At 45.6% G+C, this 24,350-nt stretch overlaps 1 protein-coding gene across 4 annotated transcripts; it reads left to right on the top strand.

Moving 5' to 3' along the window:
• Positions 1-644: 644 nt before the first annotated feature.
• ZNF606 (zinc finger protein 606) lies at positions 645-24,350 on the top strand. Of its 4 annotated transcripts, XR_006816314.1 has the most exons (8): positions 645-781; positions 1,814-1,930; positions 3,350-3,406; positions 3,944-4,026; positions 13,966-14,092; positions 14,539-14,634; positions 20,334-22,961; positions 23,007-24,350. XR_006816314.1 is itself a non-coding variant. In XM_045989524.1 (7 exons), the coding sequence occupies exons 2-7, from the start codon at positions 1,900-1,902 to the stop codon at positions 22,310-22,312; spliced, it is 2,373 nt and encodes a 790-aa protein (XP_045845480.1). In that variant the 5' UTR covers positions 645-781; positions 1,814-1,899; the 3' UTR covers positions 22,313-24,350. The 4 variants fall into 4 exon arrangements, 3 of the variants coding, with proteins under 3 accessions (XP_045845480.1, XP_045845483.1, XP_045845482.1); XM_045989524.1 differs by having other exon boundaries at positions 20,334-24,350; XM_045989526.1 differs by lacking the exon at positions 645-781 and adding an exon at positions 1,136-1,267 and having other exon boundaries at positions 20,334-24,350.

Here is a 24,350-nt window from a genome sequence, read left to right as displayed (position 1 = left end):
CGCATTGCTAAGGGCAGCTGGCGGTAACTCCCATTTCACAGACGGGCAAACTGAGGCTCATGGGCTCGCGACCTACCCAGGCCTTCCGGAGTTGGGCAGCGGCGGCGGGGAGGGTGGTCTGCGCCCGGGACAGCACCGCCCCGCTGGCCAGGAGCTGCGATACTAGATGACCAGGTAAGTCCCCGAAGCCGCGGAGGAGGGACGCGAGGCGGAAATGCTCCTGGTACCTGTGGTGGCGGCGCTTCCCGACCAGCCGGAAGCGTGCCGCCCGGAACTACAACTCCCAGGAGCCCGCGCGGTGCGTCCTGTTAGACGCCGGGGGAGCGGCCGCCATTGTCCGCCGCCGAGGTGAGGCGGTCGCCGAAGCGGTGGGGCAGCAGCCACTGAAGGCTAGGAGGGCCAGGCGAACGAGCGGAAAGGGCGCGGCGCCTGCCAGCGGGGGCACACGGCGCGAGGGTTCCGCGTCTGCCCTTTCCGCGCTGGCTTCGCGCCGCCGTTTCCCTTGGTTCTCCCGCCTCCGGGCTCGCGGCCGCGCTCCGCCGGCTGGCCGCGCCCGGGGGAGCCCTGCACGTCGGGCCTGGCGCCGGGGCTCAGCGGCCGGCCCGGCACGCCTTTGTCTCCGCGGCCGCGCGCGAGGATCCCAGGTGCACCGCCGGGCCGAACCCTGGAGCGGAACAAAAGCCGGACGCCCCCAGCCGAGCGCCCCCGAGCTTGCTAAGTCGCTTGTCCAGAGCGGCGGGGGCCGGCTCGCGGGTCCGGGAGGCCAGGAGCCACGACCCAGGTAAGGCCGGCCGCTCCCTGTACGGGCTCCTGAGCATCCCGTCCGCTCCGGGTCTTGCAGAGGAAGATCGGGCGGGAGGCCGGGCAGCAGGTGACGAGGACGCCTCTGAGGCCGTTAGTGGGAACGAACACCTTTCTTTCCCCAGCGGGTGTTTTCTCGTCCTCGCGGGTTCGCGGGAGGCGCTGAAGGACGGCGTCGAACGCGGGAGGGGAGCAGGCCTCGCTTCCTTGACGCTTGCAGGACGGCTGACTTCGTTAAGTTGCAAACAGCGGTGCAGAATAGTTTGCCTACTTTGAGTTTTGGAGCAAGTCCCGGTGTTCCTGGGGCCCAGTAGGCGTCCTGGTGCTTTAAGCGCGCTCCCAGGAATCCGCAGAGCTCTGCCAGTTGGCCCTGGAGCCCTCACAGAGGTCTTGGGGCTTGCACAAAGACTTGGAACCTCCGGAATTTGTGGTCTGTGCTCCAGGAAGCACGACAGGCTTGGGCCTGGTAGGTTTTGCAGGTTGATTTTCTTGCTTCTCTCCCTCCTTTCCTTTTAGATAAAATTCACATAACATCAGATTAACCACTCTAGACTACGATTCACTGGTTTTGTTGTGCATTTAGAGAACTGAAGTAAAAAAAACTAACATCTAATCCCGGAACATTTTCATCGCCTCCCAAAACAAACCCCTGCACCCGTTAAGCAGTCCGTCCACGTTCCTTCCTCCTCCTAGCTCTAGTAGGCAGCCACTGATTTGGGGGGCAGTGCAGGTAGATATTACAGTAATTTTTGTGAGTCACCAAAAAGTTACCTCGAAGTTGTCATTGGCTGTCTCTTGGGAGCCATTGACAAATTTCCACCCTCTCATCCCGGATTGTGCTCTTTTTTCAGCTTAATCATCTCACTCTTCATTCTGTTGTTTTGACATGTAAATCTGTTTCCTTACAATGCTTGCAGAAGTCTGCTCTTCCTTCTGCCTATAAGCTGTCTTTGTTCCCTCTGGATCTTCTCCAGAGGAAGGACCACTTCTGTGGTTTCCATTTTGTCATTAGGTTGGTACGGCAGTTGTATTCCGTTAGTTACAGGAGTCCCGAGCCCTGTGCACCTGGGCAGGCACCTGGTCCATTGATCCTGTGAGATGGCAGCCATCAGCCCGTGGGCCTCCTGGGGTGAGTCCAAATTCTGTTTCTTCTGGGCCATCTCAGCAGCAACCTGCTGCAGCCAGGGGTCAAAGCTGGGCAGGGGCCAAGTGTTTGGGGGGATTGAAGGGGGTCTCTTGGTCTTGGTATTAGAATTAGAACTGAGTGATGTTTAAAGAAAAACAATTTGGTTGTTGGTGAAAAGGGAAACTTGTTGCTGTAAAACACCGTGTAATTTTTGTATATTTTATAGTCCCAAGATGTCTCATTAGTTCTAAGAGATTTTCTAGTGATTTGTGGGATTTTTTAGACACTCATACATTCAATCAAAATTTCTCTACCACTGCCATATTTTAACTTTATTTTTGTTTTTGGTTTTAGAGCATTGGCATGTAATTTAAGAACAGTGTTAAGGGGCGCCTGGGTGACTCAGTAGGTTAAAGCTCCTGCCTTTGGCTCAGGTCATGATTCCAGGGTTCTGGGATCAAGCCCAGGCATTGGGCTCTCTGCTTAGCGGGAGCCTGGTTCCTCCTCTGTCTCGCTGCCTGCCTATCTGCCTACTTGTGATCTCTGTCTGTCAAATAAAATAAATAAAATCTTTAAAAAAAAAAAAAAAGAACATGGGGCGCCTGGGTGGCTCAGTGGGTTAAGCCGCTGCCTTCGGCTCAGGTCATGATCTCGGGGTCCTGGGATCGAGTCCCGCATCGGGCTCTCTGCTCGGCGGGGAGCCTGCTTCCCTCTCTCTCTCTCTCTCTCTCTGCCTGCCTCTCTATCTACTTGTGATCTCTCTCTGTCAAATAAATAAATAAAATCTTAAAAAAAAAAAAAAAACAGTGTTAAGTAGTGTGATGTCAGCAGTATTCCATCTTTAAGTGAGGTTTCACTTATCTATCCATAAAGACATCAAGGGAGTGCCTTACTAAGATTTTTTTTTTAATTAGGTAATGTTAAAACATTTTATTAGATATCTCTTTGGCTGTTTAAGGGGTCCTATTCTTTTTTCTTTTTCTTTTTTTTTTTTAGGTTTTATTTATTTTGACAGAGAGAGATCACAAGTAAGCAGAGAGGCAGGCAGAGAGAGAGGAGGAAGCAGGCTCCCTACTGAGTGAAGAGCCTGATGTGGGTCTCGATCCCAGGACCCTGAGATCATGACCTGAGCCCAAGGCAGAGGTTTAACCCACTGAGCCACCCAGGCGCCCCAAGGGATACTGTTCTTAATTGTTCTGTGGCTACATCACAGCAGATTTTCTGATAATGACTTACTTATGAATTTCTGATATAAATCTAGCTTATTATGTTGGGTTTTGTCACATGCCCTTGGGCTGTGTTTATGGAACTTTGTTTCACCCATTAGTGAGACAGATCTTCTTTTCCATTTTGTTGCTTTTAGTCACTAGGATTGTTGTCAGAGTGCCTTGCCTTTACTTGTCCTAACCTGATCTGGTGCAGGTGTCCTTACGGACCAGTCCTGGGGAATCGCGGCTGTTGATCCATGGGCCTCCTGGGGTGAGTCAAGACCCTGTGTCCCCATTGGCCATGTTGGCTTCTTTGTCCTGGCTTCTCCCAGCACTGTCCTTCCTTGGCCAGGAATCATGGAGGGAGGAGGTTTAGAGCAGGGGTTGGAGGGGAGGGACTCTGGTCCAGATCTGTCTCTGTGCAGAGCTGGAACAGGAAAGGATCAGAACATGCCACTGGGAGAAAAAATGATGGTGACCCCTCCAGGACAGGGTACATGAGAATAAATGGCCATTTGTGGCTCAGTCCCAGAAGAAGTGAATGACATTTCTTCTCAGAGACAGTACCTCAGAGCAAACGGGGACAGTGCAGGGTTCGTGTTTAGGCACATTCCTTATCTTGTCTGAGCCCCATTTCCTTCATCTATAAAATGAGGAGGTGAGTCTTCTCCTTTGCCCAACAAAGAAGACCAAGAACTGGCTTTCCCTGAGCACCTCCCCCTCCCCGCCCCCGGCCCAGGAAGAAGGCCTTGTGTGGGCATAGTTCTTGAAGAGGGAGCTGCCTCTGTGACTTTGTTTTTCTCCCCAGCTCTGTGTCCTCAGGACTGCCATGTGGAAGAGAACGCCGAGGAGGAGAGGAGGGCCACTGGGCTCCCGACAGCCCAAATCCAGGTGAGGTGGGGCTTCTGCTTTTTCCTGAAGGGCTGTGCTCTTCCCTAAGGTGTCTGGGTTGTCCCCTGCCATCCTAGTCTGTGTTCGTCACTTTATAACAGCTAGAGTTTGGGCAGAAGGAATCGGCCAGAAGTTTATGGCTTTCTGAGCATTCAGGAAGAATTTAAACAGTTTTCTGTGACTTGGAGCCACATTATCAACACCAGCTTTGCTATGTGTTGTTTTGGGGGCGGAGGGGCTACCCCGTTGGCCGGCAGCCCCCCTTCCTCCTCCCACCTTACCTCATGTATTCAGTGCCTCATTCAGTTTGATGCTGTCCTGTGAGCTCTGTGCTTGCTGGGACAGGAATATGGACAAGCCCTGGTCCTGAGGAATTCTCAGTTCCTTTTCCAAGATGGTTCACTTGGCTACTGAGACTCATGGCCTGCTGGTGCTGTACATGGGGTTCAGGACATGAGCCTGAGATGTTTAGGGAGGTCCCAAGCCTTGGCGAAGCTGAGCCCAACTAATGCCTTGGCGAGTGGGTGGGTTTGCATAGAGTCTCTGGGGTTCAAAGCAGCTGGAATCCTTCCATTGTGGGGAGAAAGGCTGCCCAGGAGACATGACATACTTGCACCAAGAGGTAAAAGGGATTCATCAGCCTGGTAAGCAGGGGTCTGGCATTGTATAGCACCACTGGTGTGTGGCGGGGGCGGGGGTGTTGCATGACCAGCATCTGGATGAAGGCTGACCCCAATCAGAATTTAGGATGGAGAGGCTAGGATGAACCCTGTCGTGCCCTGAATGCCTGCTGCAGAGCCAGGGCCATCCTGGTGGTAATAAAGAGCCTCATAAGTGTTGGGAGCAGGGGGTGCGAGAGTCTAAAATATGGCTGGAAGGGTGTCCCTGGCCGGAGTGTGGGGAGAAGGGGGCTGTGGGAAGTAGGTTTGCATTTCAGGTGTCAGTGTGACCAGCCTAGGAGAAGACCTTAGAAGTGTAAGGGAGTGACAGCAGGGGAACTTTGTGACTGTAAGGGCATAAGGATGGCTCCTGAGAGAAACCGGACAGCAGAGTTGATACGGGAAAGGTGGCAGGAAATAGGATAGCAGGGTAGATGGTATTGGAAAGGTGACATCTCCCTCTTCTCCTGCCCAGCTTCTTCACTAGAGGCAGCATGTAACAAATAAAACTTTTTAATTTATTTGTTTGAGAGAGAAACTGAGAGAGAGAGCATAAGAGTGGAGAAGGTCAGAGGGAGAAGCAGACTCCCCATGGAGCTGGGAGCCCGATGAGTGTGTGACTTGATCCCAGGACTCCGGTTCAAGACCTGAACTGAAGGCAGTTGCTTGACCAGCTGAGCCACCCAGATGCCCTAAACAAAACTTTTTTTTTTTTCTTTTAAGATTTTATTTATTCATTTGACAGAGAGAGATCACAAGTAGGCAGAGAGGCAGGCAGAGACAGGTGGAAGCAGGCTCCCCGCTGAGCAAGAGTCCGATGCGGGGCTCAATCCCATGACCCTGAGATCACGACCTGAGCCGAAGGCAGAGGCTTAACCCACTGAGCCACCCAGGAACCCAACAAAACACCCAAAAGTTGTTATAAAAAACTATTAAAATGGGGCGCCTGGGTGGCTCAGTGGGTTAAAGCCTCTGCCTTCGGCTCAGGTCATGATCCCAGGGTCCTGGGATCGATCCCCACATCGGGCTCTCTGCTCCGTGGGGAGCCTGCTTCCTCCTCTTTCTCTGCCTGCCTCTCTGCCTAGTTGTGATTTCTCTCTGTCAAATAAATAAAGTATTTTAAAAAAAAACTATTAAAATACTATTCAAATACCATAGGTTCACCCTTAGTTTATGTGACTTCATATATTCACAGAATTGGATAACTATTACCAACCAATATCTACTTGTAGATCATTTTCATCAACCCAAAAAGAAATCCTGTACCCATTAGTAGTCACTCCCTGTTCCCTCTGCCCTCAACCCCTGGCATCTATTAATTTACTTTCTTCATTTTTGTTTTTTGGACATTTCATGTAAAGGGAATCATACAATATATGGCCTTTCATGTCTGGTTTCTGTTTTCAAGGATCATTTATGTTGTACATATCAACACTTTATTTCTTCTTGTGATTCAGTGGCAGCCATTTTTAACTTATGTTTTTTGGTTCCTTAGGGTTACCTCCATATTTCTAAAAGACAGATTTTCATCCTGATTCATGAAATTCACATTTACCTTTTTGACTCCCCACTATGAAAGATGAAGAAAAATAATTTCATTACTATATTTAGGTTTTCCTTTTTAAGTTAAAATAATGAATCAAGCAAGTATAAGATACTGAGATATAAAAATATTAATAAAATTTCAACTTTATGCCTCCCCCAAATTTAAAAAAAAGATGGAATGGAATCTCCCACAGTTTCAAAGCTGATTGACGGAGCGCATCACAAGCACGCTGCTCCCACGGGGCAGCACTGCCATCCCAGGGAGGCAGCTGGGCCTGAAGCACGTGATGCGGAGTGGTGGTTGTCTGGCATCAGAACTTGGGTGACTGTGATGTTCACTGCCGCTGTGATAATACAGTCCTGTTTAGATCCTATAACAGAATCCGCAGTGAGGCTAGGCTGAAAGGTGGGCCCTGGATCAGTTGCTTGGGAACAGAGTTAGCTGTAATGGAATATTGTGAAGAAGCCTTAATAACCGCTGGGCTGCACGCTGCTGTTAATTTATGCCAGGGTCTCTGAGAATTATTAGGGTTAATGCTGAAAAAATAAAATTTAGAACTAAAATGACAACACCCTTCAATGTCTGAAGAGTTGTGATTTCTGAGAACATGCTCCTAGCCCCCTCCCCACACTTACTTCGGATTTTTCCCTGTGGGAAACTCAAGACTTGAATCATGTGAGTTTCGTATTAAGTGAGGTCTTCAGGAACACTAACAAGAGCTCCATATCCGTCTATTGTTCCTCCAAATTAAATACTGAAATAAAGCACTCACCTGGTGAAAACGTCAAATGCTGTCATCCCTTGTTATCTGAATAGTCGTTTTTGAGGAACATGTTGGTTAGTAAAATTTTCAACTAGTGGGAGCTCCGATCCCATTATTTTGAAAAATAGGGAAAATAATAATATCCCACCTAAAACAAACTCCAGCCAGCTTCCTCAAATATGGAAGCTCTCAAACCCCTGTGTAACAGTCCACCAGTGCTTTCTGCATGATAAACATGCCCATGACAGTAATCTAGTACTCCTCAGAGTTGTTTGCCTTCCCTGCAAAGAGCTGCACTAAATATTAATGAAATTCTTAAGATGCCAAAGAACCCATCTGAATTTCCCCAGATTCCATGAATGGGCCAACCGTCCCTGGTTTCAGATAATGCAGCACCTGAGACTCATCTCAGCACCCTGTGCACCTTTCCTCAAGCCCTTCCATGGTTTAGATGTGCGACTGGTTAGCAGATTCCATAAAGTGCTGTGGAGAGCCCCAGTACGTGCTCAGACATATGTGCCAGATGCAGTGCGCAAGCATGATTACAGAAAATTTGGGTGAGATGTTTTTGAGTCATCCTTGCAGATGTTTAAAGTACAAGTTTACAAGTGCAAGTAAGGGTTACCTGGGAGTGGAACGGCTCACTTCTAGCTGCTAGGGTCCCTCTTGTCCCCACAGCTGCTGAGACTGGGTCCTTGACTTCCCACTTTCCCCTTCTTTCTGTTACATGTCCAGTCTTGATTTTGCATTTTCTGTATCTTCAAGGCCTCCATGAGCTGTGGGCCCCAACATTCGGTTGGGGGTGTTTTTTCCTTCCTGTTCGGCAGTCCATGATCACTTCCACTTTGATAACATTTACAAATCTGGAAATACTTGGTCGAAACTTTTGTTTGGACAAATGGATAATTACAGAAAAGTATGAGAAGTAATCCAACATGGTCTCCATTACTCTGAATGAACAGTTAATGTTTTGTAGTGTTTGCTTCGTTTTCCTTCCAGCTAGATTCTCTTGCCGCGCTGACGCAGGGTGACTGCTTCTGGTGTGTTCACACATAATTTTCATGCTCATACGCAGATAATCTGTTCCTACAAATATCACATAGATAGTAATATTCTTTTTTTTTTTAAAGATTTTTATTTATTTGGCAGAGAGAAAGAGATAGTGAGAGAAGGAACACAAGTAGGGGGAGTGGGAGAGGGAGAAGCAGGCTTCCTGCCAAGCAGGGAGCCTGACTCAGGGCTTGGTCCCAGGGCTCTGGGATCATGACCTGAGCTGAAGGCAGACGCTTAACGACTGAACCACCCAGGTGCCCCTAATATTCTAGGTTTTTTATTTTTTATTATTTTTTTAAAGATTTCACCTATTTATTTGGCAGAGAGAGGGAGAGAGATCACAGGCAGGCGGAGTGGGGGGGGGGGCAGGCCCCCTGCTGAGCAGAGCGCCTGATGCAGGGCTGGATCCCAGGACCCTGGGATCATGACCCGAGCTGAAGGCAGAGACCCAACCCACTGAGCCACCCAGGCACCCCTATTTTGAAAGATTTTTTTCAGTCATCTCTGTATCCAGTGTGGGGCTCGAACTCAGAGCCCAGAGACCAGGAGTCTCATGCACTATTGACTGAGTCAGCCAGGTGCCCCGTTCTCTTTTTTTTAAGGCAGTGCAGTGCTTTTTCTACCTGCTTTTCTACACCTTTATTTGCTTATTCAGGGCTACCTTTAAGGTCCATCCATGTGAGAGATAAGTTCATTCCTTTCGCCCTCTGTTCATCCTTTTATGGATGGGCTCAGAAGTTCCCTGTCCCCACCAGTTTTGCTATTCCAGGAGAAGTGGTGTGAACATTCCTGTCATTTCACTGGGTGCACACACATACTTGTTAATGTAGACATACCCCTAGAAGCAGAATGACGCTTGGTGTCAGGGTGCCTGTGTTTTCAATACGACCAGTGCTGCCACGTGGCTCTTGGAAGGTACAAAGCCTCTCGTTGCCACTGCGGAAGAGTGCCTGTTCTCCCTGCATCTTTGCTGTCACTTCACAGTGTCGGGTCTTTGAATTTTTGCTCATCTCAAGACTGAAAAGGTACAGCGTGTTCCTTCACGCTTGCTTGACTGCTGGTGAGATTGTCTTTCCGTGTCGTCACTGTCTATCTGCTCTCGTTCCTAGATGTGTGTGGTCTCTGACCTGATGATATGCGGGCATTTTACATGCATTCTGGATCCTGAATCTTTGCCTTATATGAATTGTCTTTTCCCAGTCTGTAGCTTGTCTTAACTCTGGTGTCTTATCAGTCAAATGCTTTCCAGGATATTTTTATCAAACATATATGTCTTTGCTTGTGGCTAGTATTTTTGTGTCTTGTTTTAAGAACTCTTGTATTTAAAAAAAATCTGTCCTGTTCCTTTGTACTTGTTCCGTTTCTGAGGCCTTCTGTTAGGTGGTGGGCCTCCTGAAGCAAGGGCTGAGTCTTTGTGTTCAGGGAATTCTTGTTCCTTCAGAGTCCCTCTCGTGTCATCCTGGCCTGTTTTATAACTGACGTTTCCAGTCGGGGAAATGGAATTGCAGGTCATTGAAAGTTGATGTAGCTGCTGCCTCTGTTCTGTTTTTGTTTTGGTCCCTGAGTTTGGTCTTTCCAGCTGTCTGCACTTGTTCCTCACATATCCAGGGCTCCTCCGGTCTCTGTGTTTGGAAGGAAAGCGCGGTGAGGCCGTCTCGGAACACCCTGCTTTGCTGTGGCTGAGCCAGTCTGGTTCCCGATTGGCCTCCCTTCATGTGTGTGTCTGTGTGTCTGCCTCCCGACAGGTCTCACTCTAAGCTCTGTGGACCTGGTTGGGCCTGGATCATCAAGCTGGTTGTGCTTCAGGTTTCCCGGGTGTACATTGACTCTCAGGCCACAGACCTCCCTACCCCATGTCCTGTGGAAGAGATTTCTGCTCTGGGGTTGCTGGGCACCTGAGCAGCCTTAGAACCTCTCACATTCTTGTGTGTGAGAAGGGTGTGGGCCGTGTAGCCCAAGTGCAAGTGCAGGGCAGCAGGTGGGCATGCTGCCCACAAGGTGGAGTGTCCAGTTGGGAGGTGGGACACCGGGCAGAGCTCTTCCGGATACAGACCCCGCTGTTTCCAGCCTCCCTCTCCCACCTGCCTTCACCGTTACCATTTCAGCTCAGGGCCTGAAGCCTCACCTGGGAACCTCTTCCAGTGTAGCCCCTTCTGACCTGTGAGGCTGAGATCTGCTCTGCTGTTTCCTTGGTCTGCCACACTTTCCTCTGTTCCCTGTCGTGCAGCAGTGTGCGGAGCACCACGTGCCAGTGGTCTCTTGGGGGTAGTTCCCATTCTTACAAAACTTCGGGAGATTTTCCAACCGTAAGGTAGAATCTGAACCTTATGTTACTCCTGTTACCATTGTAACATATCACTGTAAACTTAGTGGTTTAGAAAAATATAGATTACTCTCTTGTTCTAGAGCTCAGAAGTCTATAATGGGGTCTGTAGGCTTTTGGCAGTTGGCCAGCTCTGTCTTCCCGCTGATACCTCTTTGGCATATGTTGTTATGTCTTCTCCCCCTCAGATGTCAATAATGATAACATTTTTTGAAGACGAAAGTGGTGGCAGGGGAGCTCTGTAGGGCTGTGTTCCCCTTGGAAGCTCCAGGAGAATCTGTTTCCTTGCTTTTTCCAGCTTCTGGAGGTTACCTGCATTTCCTGGCTCCTGGTCCCCACCTCCGTCTTCTGCGTACATCACTCACACCTCTGCTTCCAGTGTCTCATTTCCTACTTTGACCTCGACCCTCCTCCCTCCTTCACTTTCAGGGACCTTTGTGATTACACTGAGCCCACCTGGTTGATCCAGGATAAGCTCCCCAAATCAATATCCTTAACATAATCACATCTCTGCAAAGTCCCTTTGTTGTAGTAAGATAACAGTCATAGGTTCTGGGATTTAGGATGTGAACATCTCTTGGTCGGTGGCATTATTACAGACACCCTCTTCAGTAACGACAACCATCAGCTTTCAGCTTTCTGCCTTTCTTTTCATCTGTCCTGACACTTTTCGGAAACTGGAATATCCTAAAGCAAATCTTGGCTATTCTATTATTTTGCTTATAAACACTTATGTGTGTCTTTCTAAAAGATACATAATTTTTAGAAAATAATACCTTTCTCACTACGTTTACACACCCAATAAAATTAACAGTGATTATTATTAGCTGACACTCAGGCAGTGTTCAGTTTTTCCACTTGTCCCCAAAATACCTTTTATGGTTGGTTGATTCAAATGAGGATACAAAAAGGGACCACACACATTATGTGTGCGTCATATACTGAAGAAATTAGGTCACTTGTCTTGTTGGTTTGCCTGATTTTGCTATCTTGATGCCACTGGGTGAGTTCCTCTTCCCTTTGTCTCCTGTTACTGATCACTGGACTGGAGGGCTGCGTAGATTCGGGTCCCATATTTTGGGCAAGAGTACATCAGTGGTGGTGCTCAGTCCTTCCTAACGTGTGGCACCAGGGGCCATGGGATGTCTGGGATCCCGTTTTTGGATGATGTGACATATCGGGCTAACAGTAGCTGCCTCCCCACTAGTCTTCGTGTTATTTAGGTGTGTTCCCTGTCTGCCTTCCATGTGTGATTTAGCAGTCATTGATGATCACTGCCTGTGTCCACTGTTCAGTTAAAGGTTGCGGAATCACTCCCTCATGATTTCAGTCCTTCAGTGTCTCTTAGATGTAGTTCATCTGTTCCTTTTAAAAATTTGTGCACGGGGATTCCACTGGGGTCTTGGGAGGGGTGGTTCTCCTGGTGGTTGACCTGAGGCCCAGTTCACCAGCTCCATGGCTGCCAGGCTGTGGCCTTGAACCTTGTTAAGCATGGGTGAACGTGGAAGCCATCAAGTAGTTGCCGCCCCCTGGGAAGGTGAGACGGTTTGTGTGAGCACAGCAGATGCATCTGGTTAGACAGCATGGCCCCCAGCTGCTGCCCAGGTGTGACTGCTCTGTGAAAGTACACAGCTTATGGTTTCAGCTCCTTTAGGCTTTGTGTACTTCTCTGTCCAAATGTTACATTTAAGTTAAAACGTGTGTGTTATGTAAAACAAAGATCAAGGAAACTGAGGCCTAGGCAGGTCTGTAGAAGAAAACCAAGGTATTGGCCTTGATGAGTCCAAGGTGAGGCATAGTTTCGCATAGTTTCTCTAAGGGAGGTTGTGCCCAGGAGTTCTAAGTGCGTTTTGCCATCATGGAATCACTGCGGCAGAATCCGTTCTGTGTTTTAAGTCAAGCGTTGTATGAAGCGGTTGAGACTGACAGTACAAGTTGATGCACTGAAGACTCAGCCATGACAGCTGACCCTGATCAGAGATGAGCAAAGTTTGGGAGCCTTGGCTGAGGGTGGGGGTGGGACAGACAGTGACATAGCAGGCATGGGTAGCGGCTCACAGAGGACACTCAGAGTGGAAACTCACTGACCCAGAGGGAGACCAGAAAGCCAGTTTGCAGATGGAGGGGAGGACCTAGAAGTTGTCAGGTCCTATAGGGATTCTAACCTACTACCCATGATGCACGGCTCAGTCCCACCACCACAAGCGAGAGCATACTGCACTCCACCCCGGACTCGCCGAGATAACGGAGTGCTTAAGAGCACTGTGAGAGGAGCACCCGGGTGGCTCAGTCTGTAAGCATCTGCCTTCAGCTCAGGTCATGATCCTGGGGTCCTGGGATCGAGCCCCGCCTCGGGCTTCCCACTCAGTGGGGAGTCTGCTTCTCCCTGTCCCCCTTCTCCCCTCAACCTTCGTGCTCCCTCACTTGCAGGTGTGCATGCTCGCTCTTTCTCAAATAAATCAAATCTTTAAAAAAGAGAGCACTGTGAGAGATGTGTTCATTGCAAAAGTCAGACTTAGGTTGTAATTCATCTTCCTCTCTAGTTTTCTAGTGAGAATTCCTGCTTCTGTTTTTCCTAAAGAGCTCAGTTGAAACATTTTTAAAATTCCAGTGCTTTTTTTTTTTTTAAGATTTTATGTATTTGACAGAGAATACAACCAGAGGGAGTGGCAGAGGAAGGGAGAGAAGCAGACTCCCTGCTGAGTGGGGAGCCCAATGCGGGGCTTGATCCTAGGCCCCTGGGATCATGACCGGAGTCCAAGGCAGAGGCTTAACCCACTGAGCCACCCAGGCACCCCAGAACTCAAGTGCTTTTTTTTTTTTTTTTAAGATTTTTATTTATTTATTTGACAGACGAGATCACAAGTAGGCAGAGAAGCAGGCAGAGAGAGAGGAGGAAGCAGGCTCCCCGCTGAGCAGAGAGCCCGATGAGGGGCTCGATCCCAGGACCCTGGGATCATGACCTGAGCCGAAGGCAGAGGCTTTAACCCACTGAGCCACCCAGGTGCCCCTCAAGTGCTTTTTGACAGCAACTGTAGCTGATTCTCTTTGACCTGGGCTGCTCTGCTCAAACCTGTCTCACTCCCAGCTCCAGTCCTTGGGACAGAAAAGATTTGGAAATGGAAACCTCCCGATAGTGGCCAGGAGGACAGCCTATAAATATTTAGATAGTCACCCCGGTCCGAAATCCACATGTTGGGCAGACTCCAGCCCAGGGCTTGTGGTCTGCTTTCATCCTGGTCCTGCCCTGAAGTATCTTCATCTCCAGAGAGGAAGGTGGACACTGCCCTGGTGCTAATCCCATTCTGACTAGCCGGTGTTACTGGAATGGGGTAAGAGCCTTAGCAGAGGCGTGCTTATCTTCACTGTAGTTAGTCGGGGCCCGCATAGCTAATTCCCTGAGAGTACATCCCAAATACAGGGCCCTCGGGTGGCTCCCAATGGGACCTTACCCACATCAGTTACAGTACTGAACACATCCAGGACACTTCCTCTTTGTCCTGTCTCTTCGCCAGTACAGTCAGCCTCACTCCACCCCCAGAGAACTTGGGAGGGTGTGGCAGCGGGCTGAGGAGGAACGTGTGTGCTCTTTTAGGAACCAGTGACCTTCAAGGATGTGGCTGTGGATTTCACCCAAGAGGAGTGGGGGCAGCTGGACCCTGTTCAGAGGTCCCTGTACCGCGATGTGATGCTGGAGACCTATGGGCATCTGCTGTCTGTGGGTAAGGCAGAGCTGCCTGAGTAAATGAAGCGATTTTCATCACAGTACTTCTGCTGCTCGGTCTTTAAAAGCTCACGGGATGCAACTGTGCTAATGAATTTTAACTAGATTTATTATTACCATTTCACAATGTATACAAATATTGAATCATGTATATCTGAAACTGAGATTACATGATATGTCATTTTTATCTCAATTAAAAAAAATAGAAATGTTTAACACCACCACCAACCAATAACGCTTTTTGGTAAATCTTAAAAAAAAGAGAAAGGCCTCATGGGCATCTCAGAAGGACTGAGATGATCTTGACCCCTGATGTTCAGGGACTAATTCCTTAGGCTTATAAAGCATAAAATGAGAGAGACTGCTTGCTTATTGTGCCCGAGTGAGAACTCAGAAGACTAGGCAAGGGCAGTTTACAAAGCTGTGTTTTCCTTCCATGCATAGGGAATCAGATTGCCAAGCCGGAGGTCATCTCTCTGTTGGAGCAAGGAGAGGAGCCATGGTCGGTGGAACAGGCATATCCTCAAAGCACTTGTCCAGGTGAGGGCAGGCCCCAGGTGTGAGCAAGGAACTTTCCTCTGAGCCTTCCTTGTTTGAGAAATGGGCTGAGGCCACGAGGAGTTACCTTCCTCAGACAGTCATGATTCTCTCCAGGGAGCTTTATCCCATGTATTGACTTTTTTGCAGCTGTTGATAGAGCAAAGATGGCCACCTTATTAACAAGGTAACAGTTTTAATGAGCTGCATTTTCTTTCCTTGCCATCCACTCTCCTGGTACCTCTCATATTCTCTGCTGCCCCTTTCTCGATGATTCCTCATTCACACCTGCTTTTTAATTTCTTACTTCCTTTATTGCCAAACTTGTAGTAGGAGCCACAGACTCTTATTCTTTTTTTTTTTTTTTAAGGTTTTTGTATAGGTAATGTATTCACGTGGCTCAGAAAACTCAGAGCTGCATCAAAGGAATAAGCTCAAAAGTTTCATTTACTTTTGCTGCTGTTATCTACATTATTCTTCCCACACCCCCTACACACACAGGGCACACACAAAGGTAACCACTTTTTACTATAAATTTTTGAGCTATTTTCTTAGTGGTTGCCCTGGCGATTATAATTAACATCTGAATTTATAACTCTCTAGTTTGGATTAATAACATTAATTTTATAGTGTCTAAAAACTTTCCTTCTATATATCTCTATTCTCCCCCATTTATGCTGTTATTGTCACAAATTACATGCATCGTATGTCCAACATAGACTTAAAATTATTGCTTTTGTCTTTTAGATAATTTAGGGGGAAAAGTTACAAACAAAAAATGCATTTGTAATGTTATGTTACATTTACCTATGTAGTTTCCTTTATCGGTGCCCTGTATTTTTTTTTTTTTTAAAGAATTTATTTATTTATTTGACAGAGAGAGACTCAGCAAGAGAGGGAACACAAGCAGGGAGCAGCAGAGAGAAAGGGAGAAGTAGGCTTCCCACTGAGCAGGGAACCCGATGCGGTGCTTGATCCAGGAACCTGGGATCATAACCTGAGCGGAAGACAGAGGCTTAACTACTGAGCCACCCAGGCACCCTGCGGTGCCCTGTATTTTGACTTAACTGTCTAGTGTCCTTTCATTTCAATGTCAAGGACTCCCATTTCTTTTAGGCCAGGTTTGCTAGCAGCAGACTCTCTCAGGTGATGCTTATCAGGAGTGCTTTCCTTTCCCCTTCATTTTGGAAGGAAGGTTTTGCCAGATACAGAATTCTTGGTTGACAGTATTTTTCTTTCCAGCCTCTGTGGTTTCTGAAGAGGAATGAACTGTTAATCATATGAAGATCCCTTGTATGTGACGATTTTCTTCTCTCTAGCTGCTTTCAGGATTCTCTTTGACCTGTAATAGTTTAATGATTATGGGTCTTTTAGATTCCCAGGAATGTATTAGAACTTTTCAAAGCACTGTGAACATCTTAACCCGCAGCTTTTTACAAATCTTTTTGGTTTTGTATATTGTTTGCTTCAGCTGTTTTCCATCATCTCAGGCAGTAGTGACTTTTTTTTAAGATTTTTTTTTTTTTAATTTATTTGACAGAGATCACAAGTAGGCAGAGAGGCAGGCAGAGAGAGAGAGGAGGAAGCAGGCTCCTTGCTGAGCAGAGAGCCCAATGCGGGGCTCGATCCCAGGACCCTGGGATCATGACCTGAGCCGAAGGCAGAGGCTTTAACCCACTGAGCCACCCAAGCGCCCCAGTAGTGACTTCTGTAAATGTTTAATAAATACCAGCTCTCTAGAGTGTCATAGCCCGTGACAACCTTTCAAGGGAGGTCTCCCAGGGAACCACCAAATAGGTCAAATAATGACTGTTCTTTGGGAATGAGGCTTTGGGAAACCTCCAGTTTCATTCTATTCCCTCTGGTACCAGAAATATAGACTGTAATTTTCCAAGGCTGCTGCGGAGCTGGGGAGCCAGAGATGGGACAAGGGAAACTTGCAGTGCCACAAAGCTCACTGTTATAAAAATACAGCTGTTTTTCTTGAATAAAATCCTCCCTCAGCTGCTTTAAGACTTTGGTTAATTTATAGAATTCTGAGGAAATTGATTCTGACAGTTACATGCTGTGCTTGCTCTTAGTGAATGGTGAAATTTCAAAGGCCCTTATTTTGCCAGTTTTACTGACATCTTGCCCCAGATAATCAGTCTTAATTTGCTGTATTTTTCCAGTTTCTTTATACAACTGCAAGCATATAGGGGTATGATTATTTTCACCTTTCTGAAAGTAGATGGTGATAGACACTGTTCTGTATCTTGCTATTTTCAGTTTAACACTCTCCCGGAGCCTGCTCTTAGCCCAAAGGTGGGTGTCCTCCCATCCATTCTAATGAACTGGGCTGGTTTGGAGACTCATCAGTTGCCCCCATTGAGATCTGAAACCTTCCATCAAGGGCTCATGAATTCTGGAAGCTTTCACTCTGCCACTTTTGCTGCTGACCATTCTGGGTTACCATCCCGAGCCACCATCCTGAGCCTCCATCCTCACACCTCTACCATTTTGCAAACCATCTCAAATATCTCCTTTGTCTCGATAAATCAGGAATCTTATCTTCCTTCTAGATGGTTTCCCCCTCTTCTTATTGCATATCTCTGGCACCAGTCTTCTGTGAGTCCCCTAAGCTAGAAATTGAGAAGTCATCCTGACTTCCCACTCTTTCCTCTCCAAGAGGTAATCTCTTTTCTGCCTCTTGAAAGTTTCTGCCTCTGAAATGTCAGCTTTATCATTCAGCTCCCACGAATTCTCAGGTTCCTTACAAAATTCCAGCTCAAGTTAATGAGTAAATTCTTATTATTAGTTACTTTAGGTGTATCTTCCATTATAAAGTCTCTGTCAGTAAATCTGTAGTGATTAGAGTAGCCTTTTCAATAACTCTGACTAGATTTCAAGATCTTCAGTTTTTTCTCTTATTTTTCTCATTTTCTGACTAGCTCATGCCATTTAAGAGCAGTTTATCTGTAGTCAGGTGAGGCTTGAAGGTCGAGCTTATGTCATTTCTCTTGTGTGAAACCTTCCTGGGCTGTTTCTGTCAGTGCTGATCTCCTTTTCCAGCTTCCCACCCATCTACCCTGTACATCTCAACAGTGTCTCAGTGATACACTGTGCGTTTTGTCCATACCTGTTCAGAAGTCCTCTCCTCACATAGATTCTGACTTGTAGTTTAGACTCTACTTTGTTGTCTTGTCTCTGGTTCTGGATACTCAGGCCACAAGTATCAAATATAAAGTTGGACAAGAATTGTTCATTTGGTCAGCTACTATTTCTTAAAGTTCCTTTTGGAAGGATTCAAAAGCTGTATGGTGATCATTCCCTAACTTCTAGGAGCTAAGCTTGAAATTGGTAATAAATGCAAGTTCTCAAGCAGAGTAGAGCTCCTTTTGTAACAGACTTGGATAGTAAAACAAAGGAAATGGTTTGTAGGGAAGAGAGAAGAAAAACCTAGAGAAAGAGGACAAGGAAGTAGGGCCAGTCAGGTGTCTATAGCTTTAGACCCTGTGGTAGGGTGAATAATGACAAGCCCCCCCATCCTTAGCCCCCCAAAAGATATCCACATCTTTTTTGTTTTTTAAGATTTTATTTATTAGACAGAGATCACAAGTAGGCAGAGAGGCAGGCAGAAAGAGAGGGGGAAGCAGGCTCCCTGCTGAGCAGAGAGCAGGATGTGGGGCTCAACCCCAGGACCCTGGGATCATGACCTGAGCTGAAGGCAGAGGCTTTAACCCACTGAGCCCCCCAGGTGCCCCAAGATGTCCACATCTTAAACGTATGAATATGGTACTTCACATGGCAAAGGGGCTTCCCAGATGTGAGTACCTTTGGAGATGGAGGGATTATCTTGTGTTATCTGAGTGGGCCCATGGTAATCGTAAGGTCCTTATGAGAGTGGGGTAGGAGTGTCAGAGACACAGAAAGGAGATGTGATGATGGAAACAGGATAGAATGATAGGCTTTGAAGATGGAGGAAGGAGCTGTAAGCCAAAGTATGGAGGAAGCTTCTAAAAGCAGGAAAAGGCAAGGATGTGGACTCTCCCCTAGAACTTCTAGAGGGAAGCTACCCTGATTTTAGCCCATTAAAAGCCCATTTTGGACTTCTGACTACCAAAGCTATAAAGTAATAAGGTCGTGTTATTTTAGGCTGTCACATGTGTGATAATTTGTTACAGCAGCAACAGGAAACTACTATAGACCCCTCACTTTCGTTGGTGATACTTTTTCTTAACCCCACCCCCTCCTTCTGGGGAGGCAGGTGTCATAATGTTGGGGGGGGGTCAGGATATTATAACACAGAAATGAATTAGGACACTTTAATCATTTAAACATAGTAAAGGGGTGCCTGGGTGGCTCAGTGGGTTAAGCCTCTGCCTTCGGCTCAGGTCATGGTCTCAGGGTGCTGGAATTGAGCCCCATGTTGGGCTCCCTGTTTAGCAGGAAGCCGGCTTCCCCTTCTCTCTCTGCCTGCCTCTCTGCCTACTTGTGATCTCTCTCTCTCTCTCTCTGTCAAATAAATAAAATAAATTAATAAAACCTTTAAAAAAATAAAAATAGACATTAGTTAAAGGTGTGGTTATTTATGTATTTTTAAAGCAAGTTATTTCTTATTTTTTTCACCTTAATAGTACTCACTTTGTCCTTTGTCGGGGATCCTCCAGATCACCTTTAGGTTCAGTGATTCCCTAGAAGGACTCGGAGAACTCAAAAGTCATTATATTCAGAGTAACGGTTTATTATGGTGAAAGGATACAAAGTAATGTCAGCAAAGGGAAAAAAAACACAAGAACCAAGTCCGGAGGAGACCAAGTGCAAGCTGGTAATAGTCCTTTTCCAGTGGAGTTGCAAAGTACACATTTAACTCCTTCAGCAGTGAGTTGTGACAACATGTATGAAGTGTCATCTACTTGGGAAGCTTGCCTGAGCTTAGGAGTCCAGGGTGTTTACTGGGGATTGGACATTTGGGTACACAGCACCTGCAGGACTGATTTACAGTCCCCGAAGCTCCAGATCCCCAGAACAAAAGCAGGTGTTTCCCAGAAGGAAAGCAAATGACATTTGTACGAACTATTTAGTGATACTGAGACAGCGTGCTTCAAGACCTCAAGCATGTAGAACACGCCTAGACCATTCTGAGACCTCAGTTTCTGTAGCTGGCCAAAGGCTAGTCATGAAACAGGCCTTTGTGGAAATGTGCAAAGTTTGACCAACTCAGGTATGCAGTTAACTTTTTTTTTTTTTAAGATTTATTTATTTGAGAGAGAGACAGAGATAGCAGGAGTGGGAATGAGAGGGAGAAGCAGGCTCCCCACTGACCAGAGTGCCCAACACGGGGCTTGGTCCCAGAACTCTGAGATCATGACCTGTGTTGAGGGCAGACGCTTAACCAACCTAGTCACCCAGGCGCCCCATGAGGTTAACTCTTTACCACATACCCTTATTCTGGTCTTCCTTTCCATGGAAAGGAAAGACCCCTTAAATGGTTTTTACTAGTATCCAGTACAGACTTAACTGTGGTTAACATTCTCTTTGTTGTTCACTTTTCACTGTCCTCCTCTTCCCTATTACAGTCTTTCTTTGTATTACACATGTTTGAAAATAAGTCCGCATTTGCCTTTTCAATAATATAGACAGTAAATCTCACTTTTTCCATTGTGTTCTTAGAAGTTTTTCTCTGTGCTCTCATGGCTTTTTTTTTCCCCCCATTTTTTCAGAGTGGATGAGAAATCTTGAAAGCAAAGCATTGATCCCAACACAAAGCATTTTTGAGGAAGAACAATCCCATAGCATGAAGTTGGAAAGATACATATGGGATGATCCTTGGTTCTCCCGGTTAGAAGTCTTAGGATGTAAAGACCAATTAGAAATGTATCACATGAACCAGAGTACAGCTATGAGGCAAATGGTCTTCATGCAAAAGCAAGTACTGTCTCAAAGAGGTTCTGAATTCTGTGAACTTGGAGCAGAGTATAGCCAGAACTTAAACTTTCTTCCATCTCAGAGAGTTTCTCAAATAGAACATTTCTATAAGCCTGGTACAAATGCTGAAAGCTGGCGGTGCAACTCAGCCATAATGTATGCAGATAAGAAGATTACCTGTGGAAATCATGATTATGACAAAGCCTGCTACCAGCCCATACAGCCTATTCAGCCTGAAAAGATGCAAACTGGAGATAATCTTCTCAAGTGTACTGATGCTGTTAAATCTTTCAATCATATACTACATTTTGGTGATCATAAGGGAATGCATACAGGAGAAAAAGTCTATGAATATAAGAAATGCCATCAAATCTTTAACCAGAGCCCATCATATAATGAACATCCGCAACTTCATATTGGAGAAAACCAGTATGATTACAAAGAATATGAGAATATCTTTTATTTCTCATCATTTATGGAACATCAGAAAATTGGTACTGTAGAGAAAGCATATAAATACAATGAATGGGAGAAAGTCTTTGGGTATGACTCATTCCTTACTCAACATACAAACACTTACACCTCAGAGAAACCCTATGAATACAATGAATGTGGGACATCTTTTATCTGGAGCTCTTACCTTATCCAGCATAAGAAAACACATACTGGAGAGAAACCCTATGAATGTGATAAATGTGGAAAAGTGTTTAGGAATCGTTCAGCCCTTACTAAACATGAGCGGACTCACACTGGAATAAAGCCCTATGAATGTAATAAATGTGGAAAAGCCTTCAGCTGGAATTCTCATCTAATTGTACATAAAAGAATTCATACAGGAGAGAAACCTTATGTATGTAATGAATGTGGGAAATCTTTCAACTGGAACTCCCATCTTATTGGACATCAGAGAACTCATACCGGAGAAAAACCTTTTGAATGTACTGAATGTGGGAAGTCTTTCAGCTGGAGCTCCCATCTTATTGCCCATATGAGAATGCATACTGGAGAGAAGCCCTTTAAATGTGATGAATGTGAAAAAGCTTTTAGGGATTACTCTGCCCTTAGTAAACATGAAAGAACTCACTCTGGAGCAAAACCATACAAATGTACGGAATGTGGAAAATCCTTCAGCTGGAGCTCCCATCTTATTGCACATCAGAGAACTCACACAGGAGAGAAACCCTATAACTGTCAGGAATGTGGCAAAGCATTCAGAGAACGCTCAGCCCTCACTAAACATGAAATAATTCATTCTGGAATCAAGCCTTATGAATGTAATAAATGTGGAAAATCCTGCAGCCAGATGGCTCACCTCGTTAGACATCAAAGGACTCATACTGGAGAAAAGCCCTATGAGTGTAATAAATGTGGGAAATCCTTCAGCCAGAGCTGTCACCTTGTTGCTCATCGGAGAATTCATACTGGTGAGAAACCCTATAAATGTAATCAATGTGAAAGATCCTTTAACTGTAGCTCTCACCTTATTGCACATCGGAGAACTCATACTGGAGAGAAACCATACAGATGTAATGAATGTGGGAAAGCATTTAATGAGAGTTCTTCCCTGATTGTGCATCTTAGGAACCATACTGGAGAAAAACCCTACAAATGTAATCATTGTGAGAAAGCTTTCTGTAAGAATTCTTCTCTTATTATTCATCAGAGAATGCATAGTGGAGAGAAACGCTTTATATGCAATGACTGTGGAAAAGCCTTTAGTGGTCACTCAGCCCTACTTCAACATCAGAGAAATCATAGTGAAGAGAAACTGTGAATTGAGTTGATAGATCTTTCTTTTATTGTACATTTGGTAACACATTGAAAAAGAAAAAAAAAAACCCTATAAACTAAGAGGGGAAATTTTTTAGTAAGAATCCAGGAAGACTTACTACTTAATAGAACATATCTTCTTAGAAGAAACCTATGAATGAAAAGACTGGAAAAAGCTTTCAGCAGTTATGTAGCCTTTATTTAACATCAGATAATTACAGTGAAGAAAACTCCAAACTCCCCTAATGGTCCACCAGGAATCCTACTTAAGGAACATGAATATAGGGAATGAGACTTCTTTTCGCAAGAGATCTCAACTATTTGTGGATCTGAGCGCATTGTTAATGGGAAAACCTTATTCTGGGAAGTTTTTCAACGAAAATACACTGTTTTGCATCAAGCTGGAATGATGGATGGGAAGTTTATAGTAACATTTTGTGCATAATTGTGGAAGTACAGATTTTGCTGTTGTAAAGGGAGGATGTGGGTGTCCTTTAAGGAACAGAATATGAAATACTAAATCTGAATTTAAGAAAAAATAGTATTGACCAGGATATTTACTATTGATCAAGATTAACCTTAGAAAAGATTAGTAAATGAGATTACTAATGGTGGAAAGATTATTACCTAGAAGTGTGATCGTGGAACAAGAGGTGACAGTTTGTGCTCGCTTCGGCAGCACATATACTAAAAAAGAGGTGACAGTTTATGACCCAGTGTGTCAGTGTCCATGGTTCACCCATGATTGCGTCGTTAGACAATTTGTTTGTAATTTGTTTTAGGCGGTCACTAAAGGTTACAATTGTGGACACTGCATCAATATACATAATGTTAAGGAATGAATGCAAAATTGTACATACATATCTATTATAACATCTTAAAAAATGTATACCATCTGGATAGAGACTGGAAGGACCCATGGAGAAATTAACCTTGTTAATTTAAGATTTTTTAAAAAGTTTCACAAACACATACAGCACTTACCATGTGCTAGGCTTTGTTTTAAATGCTTTTCAAATATTAACTTGTTCAGTCTCCTTAATTCTATGAGATAGGTACCTTTATTATCCCAATTTTATAAATGGAGAAATTGGGGCAGAGATATTGAGAAACCCACTTAAGGACACACAGCTATTAAGGAATGGAATTGAGATTTTTGGCTCCTGAGTCATGTTTTTAACTACTACGTTATGCTGCCTCTCCAGTGATCTTTTTCTCCTATTTTTTTCTTTTGTTCAGTTTTCTATGGTAGATAATTAATAATAAAAATCCAGAAATCGAGAAACAATGAGAAAGTTACCTTGCTCTCTGTCCCGAATGATTTCTGGTAACATGAGAGCTAAACTCCCTTTGGAATATGAAATCTGGATTGGACATTCAGAATCAGTACATTTTTTGGGACCTGGGTTCCCTAGGATTTCACTACCCACAGCCCTGAGGATTACAGCATAGCAATGGCTGGGAGACTCACCGGAGGATTGGGCAATGCTAAGGAATGCCCCTTGATGGGGCCCTCCTTAAAGTGGCCCTCACGGCACACAGAGGAAGAGACACTACTGCACATGGGAACACTGTTTCTCAAGGTCTCCCTCAAATCCTGTGTTCATGCTTTCTTCTCTAGCTGAGAAGACTGCTTGATAGTAGGGGGGCTTCAAAGGGAAGGAAGCTCACCAGTTCATCAGCATGAAGAGTGGCTTCTAGTGGAAAGAAGGCAAGATGGTTAAGAGGATTTAGGTCCTTTCTCTCCAGTTTACAAGTATTTCCTGTATTTCCCTAAAGTAGGGCTATAATTAGAGGCCAACAATTCTTGGATAGGTGTCAAGGTTATGGGTTGGAAATCTAGGATGCAAAAGGTTCATCTAGCTCTTGCAGGGCCCATGACCGACCCGTTGGTTGAGAAAGTGGCCTACTGGTGTGGGGAGGCTGTGTTCACCATCTGATGCCTGTAGCTGGAACTCACATAGGTATGTCACACCTGTTTCCCTACCTCTCAGGGCTTAATGCGGAGTGGTCATCCAATAAATGCTACAGGAGTAAATTAA

This window comes from Meles meles, chromosome 19, assembly GCF_922984935.1.
Source record: "Meles meles chromosome 19, mMelMel3.1 paternal haplotype, whole genome shotgun sequence".
In the NCBI taxonomy this organism is placed as follows: Eukaryota; Metazoa; Chordata; class Mammalia; order Carnivora; family Mustelidae; genus Meles; species Meles meles.
The sequence above is the reverse complement of the archived record's forward strand: the minus strand, read 5'-3'. Positions and strand labels throughout refer to the sequence as shown.

Bases quoted from the DNA above. Each gene is read 5' to 3' on its own strand.
- ZNF606 (XM_045989524.1), top strand. From the start codon at position 1,900: ATGGCAGCCATCAGCCCGTGGGCCTCCTGGG. The intron at 14,093-14,538 runs GTAAGGCAGAGC...TTCCATGCATAG, and splicing joins TGGGCATCTGCTGTCTGTGG to GGAATCAGATTGCCAAGCCG. The intron at 14,635-20,333 runs GTGAGGGCAGGC...CCATTTTTTCAG, and splicing joins TCCTCAAAGCACTTGTCCAG to AGTGGATGAGAAATCTTGAA.